This window comes from Martes martes (genome assembly GCF_963455335.1).
Source record: "Martes martes genome assembly, chromosome: 6".
Classification (NCBI taxonomy): domain Eukaryota; kingdom Metazoa; phylum Chordata; class Mammalia; order Carnivora; family Mustelidae; genus Martes; species Martes martes.
This window is the reverse complement of record NC_137893.1, coordinates 45,878,387-45,905,949: the sequence shown is the minus strand read 5'-3', so window position 1 is coordinate 45,905,949 and position 27,563 is coordinate 45,878,387. Positions and strand designations below refer to the sequence as shown.

The 27,563-nt window shown below is 35.4% G+C and overlaps 1 protein-coding gene across 27 annotated transcripts in view; it reads right to left on the bottom strand.

The window, feature by feature from the left end:
• SNAP91 (synaptosome associated protein 91) overlaps positions 1-27,563 on the bottom strand; it is a gene marked incomplete at both ends in the record, with an annotated part of 138,059 nt that overhangs the window by 50,973 nt on the left and 59,523 nt on the right. For 21 of the 27 annotated variants that reach the window (XM_080806575.1, XM_080806550.1, XM_080806570.1 and 18 more), the window contains 6 exons: positions 3,274-3,392; positions 5,435-5,544; positions 8,513-8,540; positions 13,483-13,553; positions 19,734-19,775; positions 24,572-24,678. In XM_080806575.1, coding sequence (XP_080662701.1) covers positions 3,274-3,392; positions 5,435-5,544; positions 8,513-8,540; positions 13,483-13,553; positions 19,734-19,775; positions 24,572-24,678 — 477 coding nt within the window. The remainder of the gene's footprint in view (positions 1-3,273; positions 3,393-5,434; positions 5,545-8,512; positions 8,541-13,482; positions 13,554-19,733; positions 19,776-24,571; positions 24,679-27,563) is intronic. The other 6 variants (XM_080806552.1, XM_080806554.1, XM_080806559.1 and 3 more) reach the window with 1 other exon arrangement.

Below are 27,563 nucleotides of genomic sequence, written 5' to 3'. Positions count from 1 at the left end.
TCTCTGCCTACTTGTGATCTCTCCCTCTGTCAAATAAAGAAATAAAATCTTTAAAAATAAAAAATAAGAAATAAAATAAAATATTTGTTGAACCACTCTGTGTCTTTTGATTTGGGGAACTTAATGCATTTACGTTTAAAGTAATTACTGATGAGTAAGGACTTATTATTGCCATTTTGTTTACTGTTTTCTGACCATTCTGTACTTCCTCTCTTCCTTTCTTCCTCTCTCAGTCTTCTTTTGTGACTTGTTGATCTTCCTTAGTGGTATGCTTTGAATCCTTTCTCTTTATCTTTTGAGTATCTAGTAGAGGTGGTTTTTTTTGTGTTTATCACGAGTCTTGTATGAAATAACTTACAGTTTTAACAGTACATTTTAAGCTAAGAACTTCAACCATATACCAAAAGTCTACACTCCTAGTCTTCCTCCCCATCCCTGACATTTTATGTATTGATATCACAACTTTTACATATTGTGTTTATATTAACAAATTATGGTAGCTTTAGTTATTTTGAATTCTTTTAACTTTTATACTAGAGTTAAAAGTGATTTACCTACTACCACCACAGTATTAGAGTATTCTGAATTTGACCTTATACTTACCTTTACCAGTGAGCTTTATTCTTCCATATGTTTTCATGTTGGTACTTAATAGGCTTTTGTTTTAATTTGAAGAACTCCTTTAACATTTCTTATGAGGCATGGCTAGTGGTGCTGAACTTCCTTAGCTTTTATTTGTGGAGGAAAGTCTTCATCTTTCCATTTCTGAAGAACAACTTTGGTGGGTACAGTACTCTTGGTTGAAGTTTTTATTTTTCCTTTCCGTGCTTTGAGTGTATCATCCTACTTAGTCATGACAGGCAAGGTTTCTGCTGAGGAACGTGCTGATAGCCTTATCAGGGTTCTTTTCTATATGACAAATGGCTTTACTCTTGCTGTTCTCAAGATTTTCTTTTTGTCTTTGACTTTTGTCAATTTGGTTATACTGTGCCTTCTTTGGATTATCTTGCTTGGGGACTTTTGAATATCACAAATATAAATGTCCATATCCATGTCTATCCATTTGGGAAGTGTTCAGTCATTATTTCTTTAAATAAGTTTTCTGTTCCTCTTCTGTCTTCTCCTTCTGGGATTCCCTTGATGCATATGTTCATTCATTTGATAGCAACCACAGGTCCCATGTGCTTTCTTCATTCTTTTCCTGTTTTGTTCCCCTAATTAGTATCTTCTAATGATCTATCTTTGAGTTTGCTGATACTTTATTCTGTCTGATTAAGTTTGATGTTGAAGCTCTCTACTGAGTTTTTCAGTTGAGTCATTATATTCTGCGGCTCTAGATTTCTGTTTAGTTCTTTCTAATGGCCTCTATCATTTTGTTCATGTACTGTTTTCTTGACTATGTTTTGTTGTCTATTTCTGTTCTCTTGCATCTCACTGAGCTTCATTAAGATGACTATGTTGAATTCTTTGTCAGGCAATTTATAGATCTCCATATCTTTGGTGTCAGTTATTAGAGTATTATGAGCTTCCTTTGGTGGTGTCATGTTTGTTTCCATGATTTTTTGTAATCCATGTAGTCTTGTGTTGGTGTCTGTGCATTTGAAGAAGTAAGCAGCTCTTCTAGTCTTTAAAGACTCATTTTGGCAGGTAAAGACCTTCACCTGCTCTGCACTAATGACACTGCCCAGAGTATTATAACAGAATCACAACTGAGTGGGGTTGTAGCTGGATCATGTGGCTACCTGCTGGGTATGCTGTGATGCCCACAGTTGGCGGGCCTCTTGCCAGGAGCTTGGGTGGGTTTGGGTCTGCCTCATTCCTGGGTGGACCTTCAGGACCTTGGTGAGTAGGGCTAGAACTGAGATAAGAGTCCATTTCAGGGTCTGCATTTGAGGCCACAGATAGTGGGCTGGTTAGCAAGTGCATGGATAGGTGTGGCTCTCAATGGGTCCCTGGGTAGGCAGGTCTAGTCTTGGACTATAGCTGAATGGAGCTGAGACCAAGTCAGAGGGCTGCTTTAAAGTCCATAGTTAGGACCAAGGTCAGTGGGTTTGCCTCTGGAGGCAGGGACAGGGGTGTCTCTTGCTGGATTCCTGGGTAGGCAGGACTGACTGTTCCCAGACCATGACTGAGAAAGGCTGGAGCTGGGTCATAGGCCATTTCAGAATTCACAGCTAAGACCAAGGTCAGCAGACCTGTTACCTAAGGCAAGGGCAAACATGGCTCCTTCTGGGTCCCTTGGTAAATGTTGCTGATGGCAGGACCAAGGCCAAACAGGACTATAAATGCATCCATAGGGGCATGGTGGTATTTCTAGATCTGTAGCTAGGGCCAAGGTTGGTGAGTCTCCCATCTGGATGTAGGCCTGCCTTCTCAAAACAACCTTCCTTGATCTTAGGTTCCATTGGGGTTTTACAACCTCCGACCTGGTTCCCAAAGCTCCCCAAAAGGCACTTTGTCCATGAATCGCTGCCAAAATTATTTTTGCTATGGGTAGCTATGATGGGGCACCTCCTATTCTACCACATTGCTTATGTTGTTCCCTCTGTGTTGTTTCTACAGTTGTATTAGTCATTTTTAGAGTTAAAAAATTTTTATTTTGATATTTTGGTACAATAGGGCAAAGTATTTAAAACCAACTCAAGGTAGCACTGAAAACAATTAACTTATTTTTATATTATTATTTAATTTTCTTTTTAATCAAATGCTTATAAAATTTTAATTTTTTCAAGATCCATGAATAAAAATGGGGATCAAGCACTTAGAAAAGTGATTCTTTTCAGTTAGTTGAGTATGGATCTTTTCCAGCACAAACAAGACTGTATACCAGATTTCAACTGCTTGAAGTCAAATACAATATGAATTAAAACCAATTTAGGCGTAAAGGAATCCAGGAAGGAGGCTACACCTGAACAAATCAAATTAGAGGTGCTGCCTTTGAGTAATCTCGGAAGTTCACAGGAACACCTAATCCTCTAATCCTCTAATGCTTGACTCTCTCTAGAGACCAATTGTTAAAAATAATCAGAATTTTAGAATAACAAAGAAAAATACTGCCCTCATTTCAACTCTTAAAATAAAAACTATATGACTTCTACAGAGAGACTGTCTGCCTCTTTCTCAGTATATACTTAAACCAACAGGTGCCATTCTTAGCATTTTCTCTTCAAGTTTCCAGCAACATTTTGGACAACCAGAAGTTAAGTACAACAACAAAAGCCTGAATAAAAACAACTGAATAGAAAAACTGCATGGCTGTCTTGTTTCACTCACCTCCCCATGCGGTGGCTCCTCCAGAAGGTGGGGGTGGCGCTGGTGCTGCGGCTGCTGCTGCCCCTCCAGAAGAAAAGTCTGGCTGGAGGTCCAGGAGATCACTAGATGGTTTAGAAGTGCTGAAAGGACAATACAATTTCAAAATCAGATTTTAGAATTTTATAATGTAGAGGTGTTTTTAAATGAAGACTAATGCCGAAAGCATTAAAGATTTTGGATACTTTAAATCCAATAAGAGAATAATATTTTGGAAAGTATAGCATATGTTCTTCTATCCCAAGGGTTGGCAAACTACTGTATAAAGGGCCAGAAGCTAAATATTTTAGGTTTGTGGGCTAGATCATCTATCACTATTTGACTCTGCCAGTATAGCATAAAATATGAACAAATGAACGTGCCTTTGTTCCAATAAAACTTTATTTATAAAAACAGACAGTGGGCTAGTTTCACCCATAGGCCATAGTTTGCCAACTTCTGCTCTCTACACAATAACACAGGTAAACCATTCTTCAAGCACTGGGCCACTCAACAAATAAGCCAGAAATTAAAGGGGAAAACCAAAATTCCTCAAATTAAGGGGGGATTTTGTAAAATATGTTAATTATTTTAATAAATATGTTAATGTCCACTGAGCAGCAGCTGGAGTGCTGGTTAGGAGGACTGTGATAAAAGGAAGCATATTCCAAATATTAAAGGTATTAGAATAAGAGATTTAGGGGTAATCTTTCCCTTTTCTCTATTTTCTAAAAATTTTATATGGAAAAAAATTCTTGCCTTAAGAATTTATTTATAAAGCAAAGAAAACTAAAATGAATAATCACTAATAAACCTTTTTTTCTAAGTTAAACTGTAACATATCAAGTTTGCCTAAAAGAGGGCTCACCTAAAATACTTCTGTATTTTTTATTCTCATTCAGATAGGGCTGTGTTTTTCAAAGTTCCTCCATCTACAGAAGTTCCAAGGAGGACCTAGAGCTCTGCTATTCAAAGTGTGGTCTTCAAACCAGTAACATCCTGAGACACTGTTAGAAGTACAGAATCTTGGGTTTACTCCTATCTTCTATATAAGAATCTTTATTTTAATATGGCCCCAGGTGTTTCATTCAGGTTTGAAACACTGACCTGCAGGTTACCAGACCATGTACCAAGCCACCGGGGTGCCAGATTCCCCACTTTTCTTCATAAATAGCAATTTCATCTTTTACTTTCTAAAGGTAAATTAGATCTTAAAAAATCCATTTTTTAAAAATTTTCAAAGCACCTGAACCTAGCTTAGTTTTGATTTCCTTTTCATAAACACAACGGTCTAAGAGCCAGGATAGGGAAACATATGATTAAGACCTGAATCAAAGCTTTTAGTATAGAGGCAAAAAGGACTTGGTTTTATCAAATTTGTGATTATAAAAAGCAGAATTTAGCAAGTAAGGGTAACACACATAGTTAATATGGGTACATGACATGGATTTATTGCTCAGTTCAAAATTCAGGTCTCTAAATATAGGGCATTCATAATCAGTCACAGATACATCCTCTCAAGACAAAAGAACCAAACAAAAGGTGACCTAAAATTATTATCTGAGGAAACCACTTTGAGTTGGGGTTTCATCTGAGGCAGCCCTGAGATTTTACCCAACACACAGTGTCTCCACTTTCTCACTACTCTTCTGGCCTTTAGGTGCTATAAAAGCTGATTAGGAAGATCCCGACGTTCCCTTCCTACCACCAGTGTCAAGAGTTCCTCATAGGCACCAGATAACGGGCCTATAGCTGCAAAGTTTTTTTGTATTGTTTCTGTTTTTGCTTTTTTTTTTAAGTGCCTTAAGACACTCTTTGAATTTCACACAAGAAGCTAAATTCTGAAATCATTTTCCACATTTTCACAACTTCAGAAGATTCTGAAGTGTGTGTACCATTCTTCTACCTCCTTTCCTAAATGTGGGAGCAAGAAGATAATTTCTACAGCTTAGGTCTTTCTGATGCTTTGAGAATACAGGCCTAGGGAACTATAGAAAATGTGAACCTAAATATAGCCCAAACTAGCATATGCTATTATAGGACTAGGTTTCATTTTGTGAAAACATCTGGGTTCAGTACATACAAAATAAAACAAAAGCCTAATCAAAATACTAATAAACAGCTCAGTGCATACTCATTAACTAACCTGACAGGGACAGCCGCAGACGCAGTTGCAAATAAATCAACCGGTGGGGATGTATCAATAGTTTTAGCTGGTGTAGAATTAGGAGACGTAACAGTTGTGGCTGGAGAAGACTGAAAGTGAAAATGCACAACACACTCTAGTCAAATGCGAATCTAAAGGACACAGCAACAGGACTGCCACTTTGCAGACCTCTGACATTTGCAGCTATTTTTTGGTAACTCCTTGTGGGAGAAAAAAAACTCGAGAAAATTTGAAATGGAGAACTATTATAAATAATCAATATTGGACAACACAGTTTTCAAATTTTAAAAGTTAAATGCAAGTTATATAAAATTATGTTTAAAATATTTGGCTTAACATTGCAATGACTTCCACTTACGTAGTTTACATCAAGGCTAACTGGTATTTCCTAAACATAAAATTAGCAAGAAAGATCTTACCCGCTGCTAAAAATGAAGACAATTATCAATTGGAATAACCACTATAAAACCAAGGCCATTCTTTTTCCTTTGCATCCTAACCAGAATTCACATAGCGTCTTCTCAAGTGTCTTTAAGTTCTAGAAATCAAACTTTCAAAATAGTTCACAGATGGCAGAGAACAATTTATAAATAAGATGCAGGTCACTGACAGTTTAAAGGTATCATGACTATATTCTATTACTAATACGACACAGATAAAATTTAAAAAGTGAAATAAAATCTAACATTTATTGTCCTGTACTGGTTTATTTTTTAAAAGAGAACTTAATAGTCAGTTAATATATTAAAAATTAAGATTTTGTTGAGGTAACTATTCTAATTCCATTTCCCTTTATGTGGTATATTTAATTCTCCATGTATTTACAAGAGAAAGATTAAAGGGGCATCTCAAACCAGTCCACTGATACTTACTGTGAATGAAAATGTGATAAACAGCAAGTAAAACGTGAAGACTAAGACCAACCAAAGGCTATCAGATACTGCTATAAAGACACACCTAATTTCAAAGAGACCAAACTTAAAGAAAGTTTCAAAAAGTATGAATTAAGAAAAAGGACTGAGGAGATTATAGTGAGGGGTTTTCAGACTTAAGTAGTATTTGCCTAGTATCTACTTGTCCGAGAACCAAGAAGTCAAAATTCAATAGATGTACAAATGTTAAGCATTTAGCAACTCATGAGCAGTATGGATACTGCTGCTCAGAAAATGTCAACTCAAGCCTTTCTCTTTACCAAAAATTCAAAAATTTTGAATGGAATATGAAAGATCATCTAGGGAATAGAAAGGACCAAATTTAATTTGTATGTTCTCCACTGTGTACACTGACAACTCTTCTAAAAGAAATCTGTGGGTTTTTTCAAACCAATACATGTAAATAAGCTTAGAAAGTAATGTTTATGAAGATAACACTGAGAACTTAAAACCAACAATGAAGCTACCAACATAAATGTAAAATGAAGGTCTCCAAAGGCTCACTAAAAACTGCTCTGTCACAATAAGCCCTGAAGAAATGAGAGAGCTAGGAAACAGAACCAGAAGAATCCTGTTATTACAAAAAGGAAATGTCAATAAAATTCAATTTGGCCAAAATGTAGAGACAGACCATCCCCAATGATGCCATTAATTTTTACCACACTCTATTCTGCATTCGTACATTGGAATTTTTCATGTAGACATAATGATTTTAAACCCGGTTTTACATTAGAATCATCAGGGAGCTTTTTGTTGGCTTGAGCTGCTGGAGGGAATCTTAGGCAGCCAGCCGATACTGACACAGTACAGGGTATCTGGGAACCACCAGTGCCGTCATAATGACATCCTTCATGTCTGTAATAACAGCAAACACAGAATGGAAATTTATCATAGAGGAAAGAGCACATTTATTACATTTTTGTCTGAAAAATACGAGGGCAAATGTGAGCTACAGACCTAGGGAAATAAGTACTATTGTCACTGATAACCATAATCCAATCCTGTCCTTCAGTATGATTAAAAAAAGAGGGAGGAGAAAGTTATTAAAATTATGACAGTAGAGTGTCTAAAAGGCAAGCTTGCAGAAAGACACTCAACCACAACTGACTTCTTTATCATTCGAACACATATAAAATTATGTGTTCTATCTCACAGGGCTGGGATTTAGAATATGTATGTTCTTTGTAACTAGTTTGTTTTCAGTTGTAATATAAATGTATGAAAGTTTCTCCTACTTAAAAAAAAAAACTTAGTCCAAATAGAAGACTATGTAGACATTGCTATACTACACTAGATAGAGAAACTAACATAAAGTAGAATACACAAAATTTACCTTTCCATTCCTCAAATAATTAAAAATAAAATTACCATAAGACCCAAAAATTCCACTTTTGAGTAGATACCTGAAAAACTGAAAGCAGGAACTCAAACAGGTATTTATATACCAAGTTCACACAACAGCATTATTTACAACAGCCAAAAGGTGAAGACAACCCAAGTGGCCAACTGATGGATGGAAGAAGTAAATGTATGTATACATACAATGGAATGTTTTTCTTTTAAAGATTTTATCTATTTATTTGAGACTGAGAGAGAGAGAGAGGGAGAGAGAGATGGGGAGGGGCGAAGTGAGAGGGAGCAGTAGACTCCCCGCTGAGCAAGGAGCCCAGTGTGGGACTCGATCCCAGGACCCTGGAATCATGACTTGCACCAAAGGCAGACGCTTAGCCGACTGAGCCACCCACGCATCCCCATACAACATGGAATATCATTCAGACTTAAAAAGGAAGGAAATTCTGACATATGCTACAGCAAAAATAAATCCCCCAAGATATTAAGTAAAATAAGCCAGTCAAAAAAGGCCAGACACTGTATGAATCCACTTATTTGAGGTAACTAGAGTAGTCAAATTCATAGAGTCATAAAGTAGAATGGTGGTTGCCTGGGGCTGAGGAGAAGCATGTGAAATTAGTGTTGAAAGGGTGCAGAGTTCCAGTTTTGATGACAAAGTTCCGGAAATGGACAATAGTGATGGTTATACAAGAAAATGATTGTATGTAATGCCACTGAACTGTACACTCAAAAATTCCTAAAATGGTCAAAACAAAACAAACAGCCAACTTACCTTACTTAACGGAGAGGGAGCACCAGATCTAAAAGGCAAACAAAAAAAATTAAAACCGAATATACATGTATACATTTGTAGAAGCATTTAAATTTGATATCACTTGGACAAGCATTAACTGGTTTACATATAGATGTTTTAGCAATGGATGAACTATTTCTTAATTTATCCTTCACTCAATTATGACATCCTTTTTCAATGTTTTCCATTCACTTAATTTCTAGGTACTACAAGTTCTTAAAACCAAGTTTTTCTTTCTATTTCTAGTAACTCAATTTTTCGAGTTGATCATTATTGCCTGCATCCAACAAAAATTAGAATTTCAAAAATGTTGCCCAGACTTGGGGAAAATAAGGCTTTACAGAATTAAAAAAAAAAAAACCTCTGGTTCATTACTTTTAAAAGTTAGAAAAGTCATTAAGGTACACTCATTTAATCATAATTGTGATGCATTAAAGGAACAGCAGAATTTTAAAAATCCTTATGAGCCATGTGCCTGAAATGTGTCTCAACTTCCACATGTATAATCCTGGTTTGTTTTCTTCATGGCTGCAATGAAAGCTATTATGGAAAATATTCCCATTATCCTGTTAGAACTGGTGGGAGCTTGAAAAAGAACAGTAACCTCAATGCTTGTTTCTAAGGGAGTGAGGAAAAATTAGAAAGGAGTAAATTTTTTTTTTAAAGTGAGATTATTGCTAGCACTGACCTGTACATCATTTCTAGCAAAGGGTTTCAGAAACGACTACCTAAACAGCTTACATTTTACCAACCTAGGTTGGTGGAAAATAAATTAATGATAAAACAAAATAAAGAAAAAATATTTTGATAGGAAGCCTACTGTCAGAGTCTTAGAGCATGACAGGGACGGCTTTCTACTCATCTACAGAGAAAACAACAAAAGAAGCACTAGCCAAACAAATTAGCAGAGATTTAGTAACTGACATTTTGTACAATATCATGAATTTTTGTTTTATTGAGTGTAGCAAAACAGATTTAATAATACACTTCACATTAATACTTTTTATGTTCAACCTTACTTGCAAATAACTGCTATTAAAAATTATCATCCTCAAACCTAAGTACAAATACCATAGCTGGCACAAAATCATTTGCCAAGCTCCTATATGAGCACCATTACTAAATGACACTTGTAGTTACCCCGTGGACAAAGCAAATAAATGAAAATCTGTCTCTGTCCAATCACCATCCCACTTACCGCATTGTATCTTATTTCTCTGTTTAGTTATCTGTCTTTTCCACTACAGGGTAAATTCTTTGAAGAAAAGGAGTCCAGCCCTTTACACAGTACCTGGCATTTTGCAGGCACTGGTATTTCTGTATTATTTGAATTTTATTTGAATTTTAGAATAAGAATGAATGTACTCTTTGTATAAAAAATAAATGAGCCAAAAGTCTTAAAAATTATTTTGTGTGAAACTAAACTGTCAGGATGAAAGACCTCTGTTCCTATGGCCCACACCTAGACTTTGCCATGATTTCATCTAAGTGGTCAGAACCAAAGGTATGCACTCCCTATGGGGCCATAGCCTTAAAAAAGCATCATTAATCACTGATTGAAATCCGAAGGCTCAAGGCTCACAGAAGTAAATAGTTTGCTCAATACTTAGCATTCTTTAATGGTGGATTTAGGACTCTAGTCTGAGTCTGTATTGATGCCCAGAGCCTGTGCTCATTTCACATTGCAGCTTGTCCTGATACAAATTCAGATGGGCGTGGCACATGTATTCCTCTCTTCCTTTTACCTCTTTCTTCATTGATTTACCACCCTACTACCCTACCATGGGTCATTCACCCTTTATAAGAAATGTTACGATATTTTATATATATAGTTAATGACACTTAGTAAAAATTAATACTTATTTTAATGATTTCAATAAGAGAAATCTAGTACATACTGAACTGCGCTGGGAAGAATAAAGCACGAATATAATTTTAAAATGAATGAATGACCCATGTGGTCCTATTCCAAATTCTGTGAAATGCTACAAATAAATCTATGGGTTTTTATGATGAACATAGAAAATGCCAAGGTTTATTTCTAGGATGTTAACAGTAAGTTATCAAAAGAGGGAATTTTTTATGTCTTATCCACATTAATAATTTCTACATAATTTTGGCTATAAGTGCTAGCCAGAAGACAAACAAAAAGACAAAATACAGATGTGAAAAACCTATCTATGTCATCCAAATAATTTTAATTACAATCGACTTATAAGGTTTCCTGCATCCTCAGCACTTAGTAAACCCACATGTAAAATGAAATCAATTTCTCTTTTGTTCTATGGAATTACAGAAACACACAGTATAAAAATATATCACACAGTATTTGCATAAAACTTCAAAAATGAGTATCAGTGAATAAAAGTCATTAAATGTAAAGAGTATGCATATTTTTATAGCAGACATTTGAAAACGCTTCATTGTCTCAGAGATTAGAATCACTTTATACTGCTACTTAAAGACAAACAACTTTAATTTTCTTTATAACATTGTTTTTGGCACTTCTGCCATATGCCAAGGGAAAATCTTCTGTTTACTAATCAAATAAAAAAATCTTCTTTCAAAAAAAAAAATCTTTTTTCAAAAATCTAAGAAGAATGGACATACACCTAAGTGAGAGTGTTAGTCTTGATTTGAGAAGACCAAAATAAAGTAAAACCATTTATGCCAGTCACCTTGCAAGACAAAAAAGTATGATGAAAAAACACAGATGTGTAAAAAATTGACAGAAATCAGTTTTAAATGTTCTAAATACCAAATGTGGAGTCTTAATTAAGAGTGCTTTTTGCATTTTTAGTAATAACCAAATGCAAAAAGTCACTCAGTGTAGTACTCACCCTTCACTTAAGGTCCCAGGTAAGCACAAACATACAAAGAAGAACACAGTTAACTACTATATACGGTTCATTTATTTTAAAAATAGGGAATAAGCAAAAGACAAGTTCGTATGTGGTCTCAGCCAATTCAGAAAAGAAAAATGACAAGCATAAAATGATTTTAAAGGCGAGAGAAACATTATGATCAAAAGTAATTCAAAACAAGATCACTGGATTTCTATTTCCCTACCCTTAGAAATGTAACTACGTGTACAAAGCTGTTTTCCAAAGATAGTTTCCAGCAGCCACAAGGGGGCGAATGCAGACTTGAAATTAGGGCTCATGAAATTCACCCTGGAAGGCGGCTTTTTCTGGTGACCACAGTACTGGCAGATGTACCACAGGGAAAGTGTGGCTCTGTGCAGGGTGCGGGGGACTCTGAAGGGACAAGAATACAGAAAAGCTGACTTTTCACCAAGCATTCTGCATTGCCTTGCCAAGGGAGAGGCTTTAAGTCCTGAGGATATACATCTTTCCTTCACCAAAGATCCTTCCACCACAGCAGCAGGGACATTTCTTAGGCTTCCTGGCTCCTTTTGCTTAAATCCTACACAACTCCTTTGGCTTCTTAGATACTCCAATACTGAACAGCCCCAGCAATCCCTGGAAGTGGGCATCTTAATGCACTCACTCCCGTGTCTCTTAATGCACTCTCATGTCTTTTTAGTTGGCATCAATCTGTCTATAAAAGTCTGACCATCCATGGCCACAATGAAGCAGGGGTAGACCTTGCACCTGCACTGTGGTAACAATCTTAACAGAGCCCCTGGGAGGTCCTGCCATGCATCATACCAAACAGTTCCACCGTAACTGCCCGAGAGTTTCCTACAGTGTTGTCCATTGTCGAAAATTTAAAACACGCAATAATTTTTATACTAACTTGGAAAAGAAGACAGAAATGACACTTAGCTAATGAAACAACAAGAAATAAGTAACTTCAGGACATGAATAGATTCTGGGCAAATGCCGAGAGAGAAGAAAACAGAAAGGAGTTGCATTTTGATGGCTGTTATCACAGGCAAAATCGAGCGTCAGCATACAGCCCTGCAATGATCAGTTCATAGGTTGTTTCTGTTAACTTCTGCTGTCAACCAAAATGAAACAAACATAAAGCTGCGACCAACAGAGAGATTTCAAACTGACTCTGTAGGGACAGTTACAGATGGAGATAATGAAATATAAAATTGTCCTCAAACTTCAGAATCAGAAAATCTATCTAAACTGCATATGTGGGGGGAAAATGTCCACAACACATGCAGTGCATGATTAAGGAAGGCCTAATGAGATAGCCCTCCCAGGATGGGTAAGATTTACACACACACACAGACAAGGAGGGTAAGCATCCAAGACTAGCAGATTTATAATCTTTGAGCAAGGCACAAAGATTGGAAAGCACTGGGTCCTATGAAGAGACAAGTCTGATACTTGCCAGAGAGAAGAAAAGAAATGGAACATGCACATTTTTGCATGCAATGAGGAAAAATAGTAAAAAGATGTATGTGCCCAAGCGCAAAGGTATGCAAATCCAGTAAAACTGCACTTATTGCTGATTGATTGCTATTCACTATATAAAAAAGATCCTGAGCAAAATATCAGCAGCATGCCATGCTGAATGTTTCAAGTGGGGAGTGTCTAAAATGCAGAAAACTATATTTGCGGGCTTGGCTTTTTTCACAACAGGGTCCGTAATGTAACAGAATGTTCAAGGCTACCTGTGAAACTGTGCTTGTTTTACTCATGCCCAATGATAACAGCCTCAATTTTTAACATGAACAACTCTTTTTCGGCATATTGTCAATCCCCTGTAAGGGAAAGTATATACATCAGGAAGTTCAGGGAACCTAAGTACAAACTACTAATGTGCATTAGCCTGCAGACAGATTGCCTCTACATGGGGTCACACTGTCCTAGGTTAATCAGATGGGATTTTTGAGGAAACCTGGAAGAATTACAATAAAGCATACCCTAAAACTGTAGGAGTAAAAGTGGTACCATGATACATCTCATTCTTACAATGAACGACTACAGCATTTTTTTCATCTTATTTAGAATTATACAACTAATGCGTACTTGTTTCCGGGTTTCTTTCCTTCTAATGTATTTAGGTGCTGTTCAAGGGTCTCCATAAGACTGCTGGGAGCCTACAATAAGAAAGTAAAAATAAATGTCTGCATTGCTTTCAAAGTAAGTACACTGGAACATCACTGTAACTTTGCGTAGTGGAGTTCTGTGGGTGGACCCCACTACAGATGTGAGGTGATTGCATTCCAGGTTCTGTTGGCACTTAAATATTTAAATCCCATGGAATCTCAGACAGGCCCGTCTTACATGCAGTTAACTCTACTGCGCAGCCAGTGGTGCTACAGCGTGGTTTCAATGTACGGATTACATTGGATAGACTTTTTCTGTGACATTACTTATATGCAGTAAACTCAAATCGAGTCCACTGTATGTTTCCACAAGACCACACGAAAAAGGAATGGGTATTTGTATCCAAGTAAAAAAATACAAGTGCCTAAATACAAACTTACAGAAGTCTGAAAGTACAGTAAAATCTCACTTATCTACACCTGACTGAAGTGTTAGGAAAAATTGTTACTAGAGTAAATAAAAGTTGGGGGCGGTGTAAATGATAGTTGTGGAGAAAAGGATACATCTTTAATAGTCAACAACAATTAAGATTTTCTTATTACTGAGCTATTTGATTTATATACATAATAAAGTAAACACTTCAGCAAATGTGGTAATGTTAAACTAATGTGTATTAGAAGATTTAATGTAGTTCAACTCTTTTACTAAAAGGTACCTGAATGTTTGTTCTTATATTAACATTTTAGGCAATACAAAGTGATGGCATTTTACTGCATATTAGAAAGAGAAATAATAAGTTCATACATATATCCCACCCCAACTATTCCTCAAGCATTAGAAACTTAATGTTATCTTTAAATAATTTTAACCTAAATTAGACCTTAACAGCAGTGTAAGCATTCAGAGAATAGCACTCCATGAACGAAAATATTTAAGCACATTTATAGACACATTTAATTCTAACAATTATTCTTCAAATTAATATGAAATTAATTTTGAAGACCTTTATGCTAATTGCTAAAATAGCTCACAGAATTCAAGGAAATTGATATAACTGTACATTTTACATGGTACCTATAATGACAAAATCAAGTAGAATTTGAAAATTCTTATTAAGAATTTTTAATTTTAAAAGTTCAGGATATTTAGTATCTTTTTTCACTTCACTAATAGATTCATGAACCATCTTAACTTAATTATATGATTAATTATATGATTATCTTAATTATATGATTATTATATATGTAATTATATGATTATTATAAATTATTAAGTGAATAAAAATTTTTTGATTATCTTATTTCTTTTTTTATTTTTAATTTTTTTATTTTTTTATAAACATATAATGTATTTTTATCCCCAGGGGTACAGGTCTGTGAATCGCCAGGTTTACACACTTCACAGCACTCACCATAGCACATACCCTCCCCAATTAAGTGAACAAAAATTTTAATTTGCTAAAAGTGATGGATGTAGGGTAGAAAGAATCAGCCCTATGAGAATTATCTAAAAAGTTATGGCCTATAGAGTAGAAAAAGTAATGATTAGGGGGGATATAAAAAATTTAGAAAGTTATACAAATTAGAATTTTAAAAATATAACTCAGGTGAATAGACTTACTCAACACAGTCCAATAAACTGCAACTAAGAGTATACTTCTAAGTTATAAAAAAATAAATTTTTAAGAGATAAGGAAAATTTTGCTCCATAGAACAAATAATACAATATAAAGATGTATTCACTGAATAAATGGAATATACACTGTATTCTGAAAAGCAAGAAAACAGAAAAGGCTGCACATTTTTTAGGTGAATTAATTCCCAATAACCTCAAAATTATCATGCTAATTGTCATAATAATAATAATTACTGTAATTGTCATAGCAATGGAACTTAGGAAGCCTAAGTTCAAAATGTTCCTATATCTTTTTTTTTTTTCGGGATCATAGTGAGAAAAAAATATATCAAGCCACAGAACCTCTCTCTGGTTACAAGACACAGGTCCTCTAAATGTTAAATGCAATGTAAAGAAAATGTGATTCTGTGTTAATACTGTTTAAAAGGATAAATGCTACTTAAAGTCACAAAACACAACAATCTGAGATGACAAAAAAAAGAGGTGGTGTTTTCTCTTATAAACTTCCTTAGTTATCTTAACAAATAAACCCAAAACCAGAAAGGCAGTTTGCAATTTCATTCTTTTTGCAAGGTTTCTTAATAATTTGTGGATGAAAAGTTTAAAATAAAGTAGCAGTCACAAAAATAACAATTGTTGAAAAAAACTTACCATGAGCACAGATTACAAAACTGACTTTCATCTTTAAGGGGAGTTATTTTGTGATAAATTGCACATAAAATTAAGTTTGGAGCATTTTATCTTAAAGATTTAAAAATGCTTCATCAGGGCGCCTGGGTGGCTCAGTGGGTTAAAGCCTCTGCCTTGGGCTCAGGTCATGATTCCAGGGGCCTGGGATCGAGCCCCGAGTCGAGTCGGGCTCTCTGCTCAGCAGGGAGCCTGCTTCCTCCTCTCTCTGCCTGCCTCTCTGCCTACTTGTGATCTTTGTCTGTCAAATAAATAAATAAAATCTTAAAAAAAATGCTTCATCATTTATATTTCTTATATGGACATGTGAAATCTTAATAGAAATAAATTCCTTAAATGCTTTGAAGGGGGGAAAAACCCTATTTTGATAGTAATGTGCACAAATGTGGGAATACTGGCTGCCTCCTAACTCTATAGCACTGAGTCCATCTTGGCATGCAGTAGACAAATAAGCAAAAATTGTTTCAAATTTCCAATGAGCAAAACTTTAAGAATGTCCCTGCTGTTGTAAAAATAACTTAAAAGAACAAACTATAATTAGCAGGGTCTTTAATTGCTTATTTTTAAAAATACCCAAGTCAATAGACCAGTTGGATGGAAAACCGACCCAAGGATCAAGAGTCATTCTGTGGAAGCTAACAGGTAACTGATTCATCAGTGGTACAGGTTTTTGTTTTTTTTTAAAAAAAACCTTTACTTTACCTGTAGTTTTCAGATCAACCAGAATTCCTAACATCAAAACCTAAGATGTTTTTCATAAAAGGAGATATTTTAAATTTGGAATGTGTGTGTGCACATGTATGTGCACACATGCGCGCGCGCGTACACACACACACACACACACGCGCGCGCGCGCGCCAAACAGGAAATGTTATTTTGAAAATCTTTATCCTGGAACAAATTCAAAGCTCACTGTGAGCCAGGACCCAAAAGGAAGCATCCATCTACAATTCACATGCTTTAGATTCTAAAGCATCATTAAAATGGAACAGAAAAAAAAAGACAGCAAAAGGATTGTTCAAAATTTTGAAGCATTTGAAAGTGCTGAGAAATATTTCAGTTTTGATATCATATTCCACTTTCTATACAATACAGCACTTCTGAATGACTTATTAAAGATTCACTGATGTTCATAATTTAAATGCAATCATGATGATATGATATGCACAATTATTTAAAGAGAGCTACAGATGACCACGCTGGTATTTATATTGTGCATTTTCCAACCAAAATGATATCTATTAAATTCCTCTTCTCTGCCTTGCTGCAAGAGGAAGTCTAATATTTTCTTCCAGTTACAAGCAGCCTATTCTTATTCCCAGACGTTAGGTAGCCTCCCAGTCTCCATCTCCTGTTAACCCTCATCCATACTGGGTATTTTGGTTCATTGCCACAGCTAGATTCAGTGGTCGTGGTGGCCACAGAGGACCTGGCAGAGAGCAGAGATTAGGTTCTAATCTCAAAGGCATTAAACTGAGTCCATACAACCAGGTGTCTCTGACCCATCTCCAGATTAATCCTGGTCCAACCCTGTCTAAAGGACTAACCCTAGAATAGCTCACATTCCAGCCCGGACCTGATCATACTGTCATAGTGGGTCTAAGTTGCCAGATTAATGAGAAGTCTCCACCAGACCTGTGGTAGAGGCTCTAAATAAGAATTAGGGAGAGTGTTTAGTTCTGTCACTCACAATCCCAACAGAAATCAGAATTTGGTTACTTATTAAGAAATTTCGAAGCACAAAATACTTTTGTACTGAGATTTTAAATAGACACTGGAGAAACGAACTAGAGATTTTTTTATGTGAGTACGAGGAGGTAGTTTTAAAATAAATGTTTACATGGAAGTTTATGTGACTCTTAAGGTCATAAAAGAAAAGCAGAGAAAAGAATGATATTAGATTATAATGAATATCACAAAATACCCAGAGCAAGATTTTACCTTAAGGATAGGATTTCTGTTCCCCAAGTTGTGATAACACAACATACACCATTAAATAGTATATCTCTCAACTGCTTCTTCAGGGAAGGAGAATCTATAAATTATAATGAATATTACAGTAACATTCAAAATAAACCCAAGTATGTGAGTCCTTCTTTCAAGGACATACTACAATTTTCTAAAAAAAAAAAAAAAAAAAAAGAACAAGCAGGGCCTGAACTGAACTCACAACCCTGAGTTCAAGACCTGTGCTGAAGAGTCAGACACTTAACCAACTGAGCCACCCAGGTGCCCCAAACAAAAAAATATTTAAGTAGCCTTTTAGACTTTTCTTTGTCTCTTTCAAATATTATACAAACTGAGACAAATGAGGACCTATTTTCTTCTTAACTGAGAGCCTCTCTGATATTATAGTTAGTTTTACTTTTATTCCACAGTACAAGATGTCTATACAGTTGAAATAAAGATGATTTACCATTTCTAAAAGCTATTTATTGAACAAAATATTTTAATATCTACCTTTAGGTTAATAGGTATTATTTACCTAGGCTATTTTACCAAACTACAATGTAAATATTTATTATCATTAAATAATTTAAAATTAAAGCACACTGATTGTCTTCATTTTTTTATTACAGTGTTATCAAATTCATAAATCTGTATCTAATAAAAAGATTTTTAATAGTACCTTGTGCACACTTAATATTTAAGCCACATCCAAAATGATACTTACACCTTATTCAGGTACGTACCTGATCAAAGAACACTGTCTTCTCACAATAGCAAAAATATTTTATATTAATATCTGTCTACTAGAAGCAGTGAGCTCCCAACTTTTAAAGCCAAAAAATACAGTGCCCTCATATTCTGAATTATTCTTTGAATTTTATTTGTGAAAAATTATTGGTATTTAACTGGTATTTTAATAACATAAATACAGAGGTCATTACTTTGGGGTTCCTTAATTTTTAATAAAAATTTAAGGTGAATATTATTTCAAATATAGAAACACTGCATGGGATTACAAAGATAGTCAATCATATGCGTTTTGATATTATTAAAAAGCGGGTCACCTTTTATTATCACAATTTTCTCTATTACAATGACTCTTTTTATTTACAAAGACAGAAAACTCATACATTCATTCCTAGTATGTAAGATAGAAGCTCTACATTCTCTCTTATCATCTCAAAATCTCTAGTTAAAGGACATGTTTGGGATAGAAATTTACCATAACAGAGTAAAGAGTCAATTAAATAAAAATAGTTCCTGCCGATTGTGAGAAAAGTCACATGGTAACTGCCCATGTGAATGGTTCTTGATTCTACATCTTAGGAGCCCTACAATATACCCTCTTAATAAATAAAAGGATTGATATGCAACTGCTGCTATTGTTTTTGCTGACTAGATGGTCCCCAGAAAAATCACTCATCTGCCACTACGACTTTTTGAAAAAGGTTCTTTTATAGTAGGAATTTCTCTACTTCACAGGAGAGACAAGAATCAGTAGAACTATGATTTCAGAGTGTTCCTCTTTCATGCCCCTCCTTCATACCCGGGAAATATTGAAAACTAGGAGAACAAAAAGAAAGAATATTTCAAGTGTTCCAACTACATGCCTACCAATAGTCACTATTCATAGACAAAGCACTTTTAAACATTACTACTTAAGGCTTAATTTTGAATCAAGTTCAAGAATGAAAAGATGGTCTCAAAACAGTAAATTCAGTTGCCTATAAAGAAGAAGCTATGTTATGAGGGCAGGTGAATCTTCATATTAACTCCAGAAATACATTCAATAGCTAGAAAAAATATGCAAGCTAGAATAATTTCCAAGAAAGTTGGTAGGCCTAAATTCAAAATGCATTAAATGCTTACAAGACTATGTCCTAGGTAAGATCTTTTATGGCAAACTACAGAGTAATACTATCATGCATATTACACTTTCCACTCAGAGAATCACTTACCTGTGTGAGGTCAGGAATGTCACCTTTATCAATGCCAACTTGCTGTGGATTAAAAAAAATAAGGAGTTACTTAGTGGGAATTTTTTTTTATTAATTTCTTTGCATTTAACAGAAGATTACCCACAGAATTAGTTAAAACCACAGCTCAATCTTGTTATACAAGAACTGTCAATCTCACTTTGAAAGTCTGTCTTGTGTAGTTTTCCATTCAACATAATAAAGCAATGATTTTGTTCATGTAGTTAGATATAATAAATGTACAAAATTTTACCAAAGGCCAAAAAAAGACTTAGGAAATTGAAGTATAAAATTTAAGGTTTTGGGGCTCCTGGGTGGCTCAGTGGGTTAAGCCTCTGCCTTCAGCTCAGGTCGTGATCTCGGGGTCCTGGGATCGAGCCCTGCATCAGGCTCCCTGCTCAGTGGGGAGCTTGCTTCCCCCTCTCTCTGTGCCTGCCTCTCTGCCTACTTGTGATCTCTCTCTGTCAAATAAGTAAATAAAATCTTTTAAAAAAAATTTAAGATTTCCTCCATGGCAAATGGCAGCTAAAAAGTTAAAAAAAAATGCTTAGCCTAAATCTAAATTGTTATAAATGCTCAATGAATCCTCTGGACAGAGAATGTTCATTTAGTTTCAATAACTTGTTCAGGGTATATTATCCACCCCTCTTCCCACAGAGAGAATCATTTTGTTTGTTTCTTACATATCCTTTCAAAGCTTTTTTATGTATACCCAAGGAAACTGGAAATATATAAATACGTATTTCCCACATTATTTTACAATAGTATATTTATATATATTATATATATACACATACACTGAGCTTATATTTTTCATTTAACAATATATCTCAGACCTATATCCATATTAACAGAGTTTCTTTATTTTTTAAACAGTGTCTTTTCCTACAATTTATTTATTTAACAAGTCATGTATTAATGAGCATTGGCGTTGCTTCCCATCTCCGGCCATTGCAAGCCCTGCTGCACAGAGCACTGTGCACCTGTGTGGACACATCTGTAGGATACATGTGTAGAAGTGGAATTACTAGGTAAAAGCACAGTGAATTTTAAGTGTTGGTAGCTTGGGGAAGGGAAGCAGTGGAGGGAAGAAGAGCAGAACAGGGAAACAGCAAGAAAGAGCACAAATACGGGAATATATAAATGAAGGTGAATCAAAGAAGAGGGTATGTATGTGTTCACTATACTGCTCTATCAACTCTTTTGTGGGTTTAAAAATTATTCAAAATAAAAACTTAGGGAAAATAGAAGTCGTAACATCAATTCTTTCTTTTTATTTAAATGATAAAATTTAGGCTCAAAGAAACAAAGTAGGTTAAAATCAAGTCCCTCTGAGAAATGAACTGCTTTGCTCAAGTTGGTGGAACTGCAGAAGCAAATACGTTAAGTGTAAGTGTTGGGCTCCTACAAAGACAGTAAGGCAAACTAGAGATCAGGAAGCCCACTTGTTTGACAAATGCTCTTAGTTAAGTTCTTTTGCTTTCTCTATGTGTACAGCAGGGTTTCTCAGCCCTGCCACCATTCACATTTTTGGATGATAATGCTTTGATAGGGTCTGTCTTGTGCACTGTACGATATTAGCAATATCCTTCTCTACCCCCGGGATGCCAGCAGACCTTCCCTTACTCCAGTTGTGACAACCAAAAATGACTCCAGACACTGGATGCTGGGGAAGAGAAGGGAACAAAATCATCTTGTGTAGAGAATCACCAATGTAGAGCACTGACCCTCATCCTCCTAGAGCAACTTAGGCTGCAGGTTCCTCCCAGAGGTAAAGACATTACCTGCTAATGACTGAACTCTGCTTTAGGGAAAAGTCGTTTCCCTAAATTCACTTAACTATTATAATTATGGAAATTATAAACTAAGATAACTTCATTCCATTCCATTTATTACCATATTTTAATACCTCTTTAGGTGATCCATTAAAATATTAATATGAATGAAGTCAGTATTTTTGAAATTAAAGTATTACAGATCTTTAATATTGGGAACATTTTGATAAAAGGTGATGTGTTTCTCTTAAACAGATAGTTAACAGAACTTTCTTGAACAGAAAGACATAATTTAGGAATTCTTTCTTGACACTGCTATTTTCACTAACCTGAACTTCTGAACCATAATATAATTGGAGGCTTGAGGTGAGGTGTGACTGTATTACAGAAATCTCATCACTTTCTGTCTGCAAATATTCTGGGAGACATAACTCCTACGACTTGGTATTTATCTTAGAATAGCAAACTAAGAATAACTTAGTTCTATAAAAAGGGAAGTGTGTTTAGCAGAAATGCCTATTACCTATAAAATAACCATTTTACAAAGTTTCAGTTGCCTGCTTTAAGAGACTTTATTGTAAGATTTCAAAACATGCTAAGTTTTCTACACTTCAAGCAATTTCTCTGGGGTATTTGAATATTTCCATAGAAGTTGTACAACTACTCTGTGTTTTTTTTTTAATATGGCAGACAATTTATTAATGTTTGCCAAATATCTATATATATAGTTGTATTTTAAAAATGGCAATCTGGAAGTCTTCAGAAAAATGGTACCAATTATAGGGTAGCTATTGGATCTAAGTTCATTCATATGTACACCACACAAGAGCAGTTTGGTACAGAAAGATTTGTACATTTCTTTTTTTTTTTTAAGATTTATTTACTTATTTATTTATTTGACAGAGAGAGAGAGATCACAAGTAGGCAGAGAGGCAGACAGAGAGAGAGGGGGAAGTAGGCTCCCTGCTGAGCAGAGAGCCTAATGCGGGGCTCAATTCCAGGACCCTGAGATCATGACCTGAGCCAAAGGCAGAGGCTTAACCCACTGAGCCACCCAGGTGCTCCGCTTTGTACATTTCTTAAGAAATTTCTGTATTTAGGGGCGCCTGGTTAAGTGGGTTAAGGCCTCTGCCTTCGGCTCGGGTCATGATCTCGGGGTCCTGGGATTGAGCCCCGAGTCGGGCTCCCTGCTCAGCGGGGAGCCTGCTTCCTCCTCTCTCTGCCTGCCTCTCTGCCTACTTGTGATCTCTGTCTGTCAAATTAAAAAAAAAAAAATCTTTAATAAAAAAAAAAATTTCTGTATTTACCAATACAAACCACCCAACAATGGTATTCAAATAATTAATGTCTATATTATGAGCAATATAATTTAAATAAAGAAAACAAATGGTTATTGTTAGCCCATTGTAGGTTAGTGTCTATTAAAAATAATTTTGTAAATTAGTATCATTCTATAAAAAAGTCTTAGTCATAGTGTTCAAATAAAAGTAGAATATTTGTATTGAGTTATTTAGACTCTCAAAATAACATCTAATTTCTGTGTATTTCCTTCTCAACAGCGTGAAATGGGCCCATGCTAACATGAGGTGATCAAGAGACATGAAATAAAATTTTACATCTAAAAATAGAATGAGCTAATAAATAAGTACCCCATTTCTCGTGAAGACCTTGGCTAGCCTTACAGTGCTGATTAGAGTAATGTATACCCCAACCATCACATGTCCAGCTCCTTACCTATCTAATATATAATAAGAGGTGGGGGACTGGGTAGCATGTGCACCAGGAATTAATGGAACAATGAAAGGATCTTCCGCTCTGGATGCGTAAGCATAATTGATCTTTCCACAAAAGAAAGTCAGGCAAATTTTACTAGATTATATTGGTAACTGGGTTAAACCATAGGAAAATCTTATCAAATACAAAAAGTAAAATTGTGTAGCAGCCAAACCAAAAGTTTCAGGCAATTCTATCCTTTCTTAAAGACAAATCAACATCAATAAGCCCATGAGAAATACATATAAACATGCTTTAATGTATATGTAAGTCCTATAAACTATACCTTACCCTTTGTTTCCCATATTATTTGTAAAAAAACAAAGACTTCTATTCTGATTATGAACTCTATGGACCAAAGGTCAAGAGGCAGCATTTTGTAGTATCAGTCTCCTAATTTGAATGTGATAATTACCATTCCTGTGAATAAATGAAATTTGAAAGAAAATGTACGGACCAGAGTGCTTTCGGAATTGTGTGTATAAAATGCTTGTTCTTGTGCTATATTCTCAAGACAGCAAAAACAGCAAAACCATGGCATGAACCTCCCAAGCTCAAGGCCTTGTATGCTTTGCTGTTGGGCTTCAGAACTCCTCGCACATGGTGCTCCAGTCAGCCCAACAATTTGTTCACTGACAATGTAAGATAAGAATCAACTGTCCAACCTGCGAAAGGACTGTAATAACAATGTCATAACTCCCAGTACCAGCATCAATCAATAACTGGATTTCATAAGAGGAAACGTCAACTTACAGGTAACTTTCGGAACACCAACTGTACGGTTACAGATAACCTTAAGAAACAATTTATAGACTTCATAAAATTAATGATACTTTAATTTTTTCATTGTATTTAAATCACTGACAAAATAAGAAGGTTGTATTTATGATTTCTACATACTGAGAACAATAAATGGACTTTCCTAAGGACTTTTTTTTTTCAGGGTTCAATAAAAAGGAAGCCCTTCCATACGATCAAAGTTAGCTATTAAGTGGAGAGGAGAGATAAACAACCTTGCAAAGCTGTGAATCTGCTCAGTATCCATGAAACTTGTATTTGAACACAGAGTGATTGTCTAATTGGGATGCAGAAGTGTAGAGTACCATTGGAGTGAGAAGTTGGGAAGAGAGGACCTCTGAGATCACTTCCAACCCTAATACACTGGGGCTCTGGGACAGAATGTCTTGTCAGATTATAAGCCCTATTATTGACTCTAGATACGTAAGTGAGTATTCTTAAATTATATTCCCAACACAGGTTACTATTACTTACCTCTGCAACTTTGAGAAATTCAGATACTCGTGTCATTCTAGTTAGAAATCGTTTGTAAATTTCTAGGGCATCTTTACATTGTCCTTTCTTCATTTCAAAAAACTTTTCTGGAAGAGATAGATAAGCATTCTGAAAAGACTATAATATTCAATTTTCTTCTAAGCTTAATACTATTAATTGAAACTTAAACAAATGTTTGGATCAAAACACTAGGCACTAAAACCTCTACGAGGTTCTAAAGCACCTAAACAAAGGGGACCTGTGAAGTTTAAGACCAGTGTTAGGTTCTAGGTGTCTCAAAGGGAAGCATTTAAATAATGAAAGCACACCTGAAGTAGAACATATGAAGTGTCACAACAAGTTAACTCATGATCCATATGTCCTAGAACCCTGCTTTGGAAAACAGCATCAAATATTTGCTGATAATCTCAAAAGTTATGACTGCATTCTATAGCATCATTACTTTCTTACTAGCTCACCATAAACCAATAAGGTATCTATCATAAAGCAACAAATTTCTCCAAGTTAAAGAATTCTTTAAATTGTCTATACGCTGTATAAATTGATACTTTTGTTGGCCACAAGAGATTTCTTTCAAACATTATAACGTGTCTCTTAGTTATAAAGCAGTGGAATTTTGTGAAAAATATTTGGTTTACCAAACTCATCATGGTTTTCTAGTCCACAATTGTATCTTGTTTCTCAACCTTCAGCTTCCCAGACAGAAAAACAAAGGATCCCTTTGCTGCTCTCTTTTGCACTCCCAAAACTGGAATTCAGAATCACTAGGGTGCTATAGTTGCATTATAATTACACTACATGAGTGTATTTTCTCCATATGTGTTTGGAAGAAAACCAGCACTTTATCAGTATTTTTGCCAGCCAGTCATTTATCAGTTCATTCAGTCAATAATTACTGACATGGCAGATGGAGACAGAGAAGGCCAGGGTCTACAATAGCTTCCAGGCAACTCTGGATCGTTACTGAAGATGATTTCATATTCTTTATTATTTTATATTTTCACACAGTGAAACACATGCTATTTTTATATTCTTTCATACTTTAAAGTTCTTCATTTCATTCAGCATGTAATTTTACTACCTTAAAAGTATTTTGAATTTTCTCAAGAAAGGTTTAATAATATATAATTACACAAAGAACTAATTATTGAGGGTAGCTACTCATTACCTTCTGTTGACAGTCTGGGTAATTTTACATTTAACACGGACCTCCCCTGTAGGGCATTCAAGGGAGGCAAAAAGATCAAGAAAACAAACCCATACTGTTTTCCACTTAAGATTTGAGAGGGATGTGAATCTTTTAAAAAATGGCCAAATCTAACCTAGGAGGTATTATGCTAAGTGAAGCAAGTCGGAGAAAGACAAATACCATATGATATCACTTAGACGTAGAATTTAAAAAAATAAAACAAACAAAAAATAAAGACTCTTAAATACAGAGAACAAACTGGTGGTTGGCACAGGGGAGGGGTGGGGGATGGGTGAAGTGGATGAAGGGAATTAAGAAGTATGACCTTCCAGTTATAAAATAAATAAGTCACACAGATGAAAAGTACGGCATAGAGATCACAGTCAGTAATACTGTAATAACACCGTACGGTGACAGGCGGTGAGTGCACTTACGGTCAGCATTGAGTGATGATGTATAGAATTGTCAAATCAGTATGTTGATACATCTGAAACTAATATAATATTGTATGTCAACTACACTTCAATTTTAAAAAATGGCTGAATCTAATCTTTATCTGCTCTATCCTGTTTTCTAATGCTAAGATAGACTCTTGGTGCTGTAAGGGAACAAATCGTTTTTAGTTTAAACTTTTGGGGAAAAAAGGACTTATTTTGGTAAAATACAATTCTTTCTTTTCTTTTCCTTTCTTTCTCTCTCTTTTTATCTCTTTCTAAGATTTTATTTATTTGACAGAGACAGAGACAGCAAGAAAGGGAATACAAGCAGGGGGAGTGGGAAGGAGAAGCAGGTTTCCTGCTGAGTAGGCGGCCCGATGTGGGGCTCTATCCCAGGACCCTGGGATCACGACCTGAGCTGAAGGCAGATGCTTAATGACTGAGCCACCCAGGCGCCACTCTTTCTTTTTAAACAATCTTCACATAAATAATTTCTTCCAAATGTCTAAATTACTTTTCTTTACTATAACTAAGGTCATTTCTTTGCATCAGATCTTCAGCAATAACACAAAAAGAGAAACCAACGGAATAATCTCAATTTCCTTTTAGAACCAATGCATCAGACTCTTAAGTAATTTTTCTGTCTCTTCTGGATGCTTTTTAAATTGTTCATATCTTTCATGGTAATTCAGGATTCAGGAACAAGAGTAATGACATTTTTATGGCTTTAGGTTATAATTTCCTCATTGTTTCAGTTACAGTGGTAATGACACAGAAAAGCAACATGTGCTGATATAGGGGGAGCGGTGAGGTGCCCTTCTCCTCTTAGGGACTAGGGTAGGACCAGGAGCAATTCATACTCTTAAGAGAGGGAATGGGTCATCCAGAAATGAGCCTCTGTCTTTATTTCATACTAACGATAAGATATGTGGATTTTCAACATTTGAAATGAAATTCCAAACTTGGCTTTTGTAACATGAATCTTTATCATGTGTTGATAAATTCCCTTTTCATATTAGTATTAATTTTCACAGAACAACTGTCATAAGGAAAAAGAACCTGATGAAAAGGATCTTATTCCTGTGAAATAAACTGAGGCTTTGCATGTGGAATATCACTTATGCCCATAAGTCAGAAGGAAAGCATCTTCTTACTTGCACATCAGTTTCATTACAGTGATAAAATGTTTGCAAAGATTTGCAGCACCAACATTGATTCCAGCATTAGATGCAGAGAATTGCTCATGAAGTCCTTGATTAAAACTAACTCGTAATGTATTTATAAAGTTAATTACTAGCACTACTTAGTAAACAAACAAAAAACACTCTGTCTCAAAATACTTAGG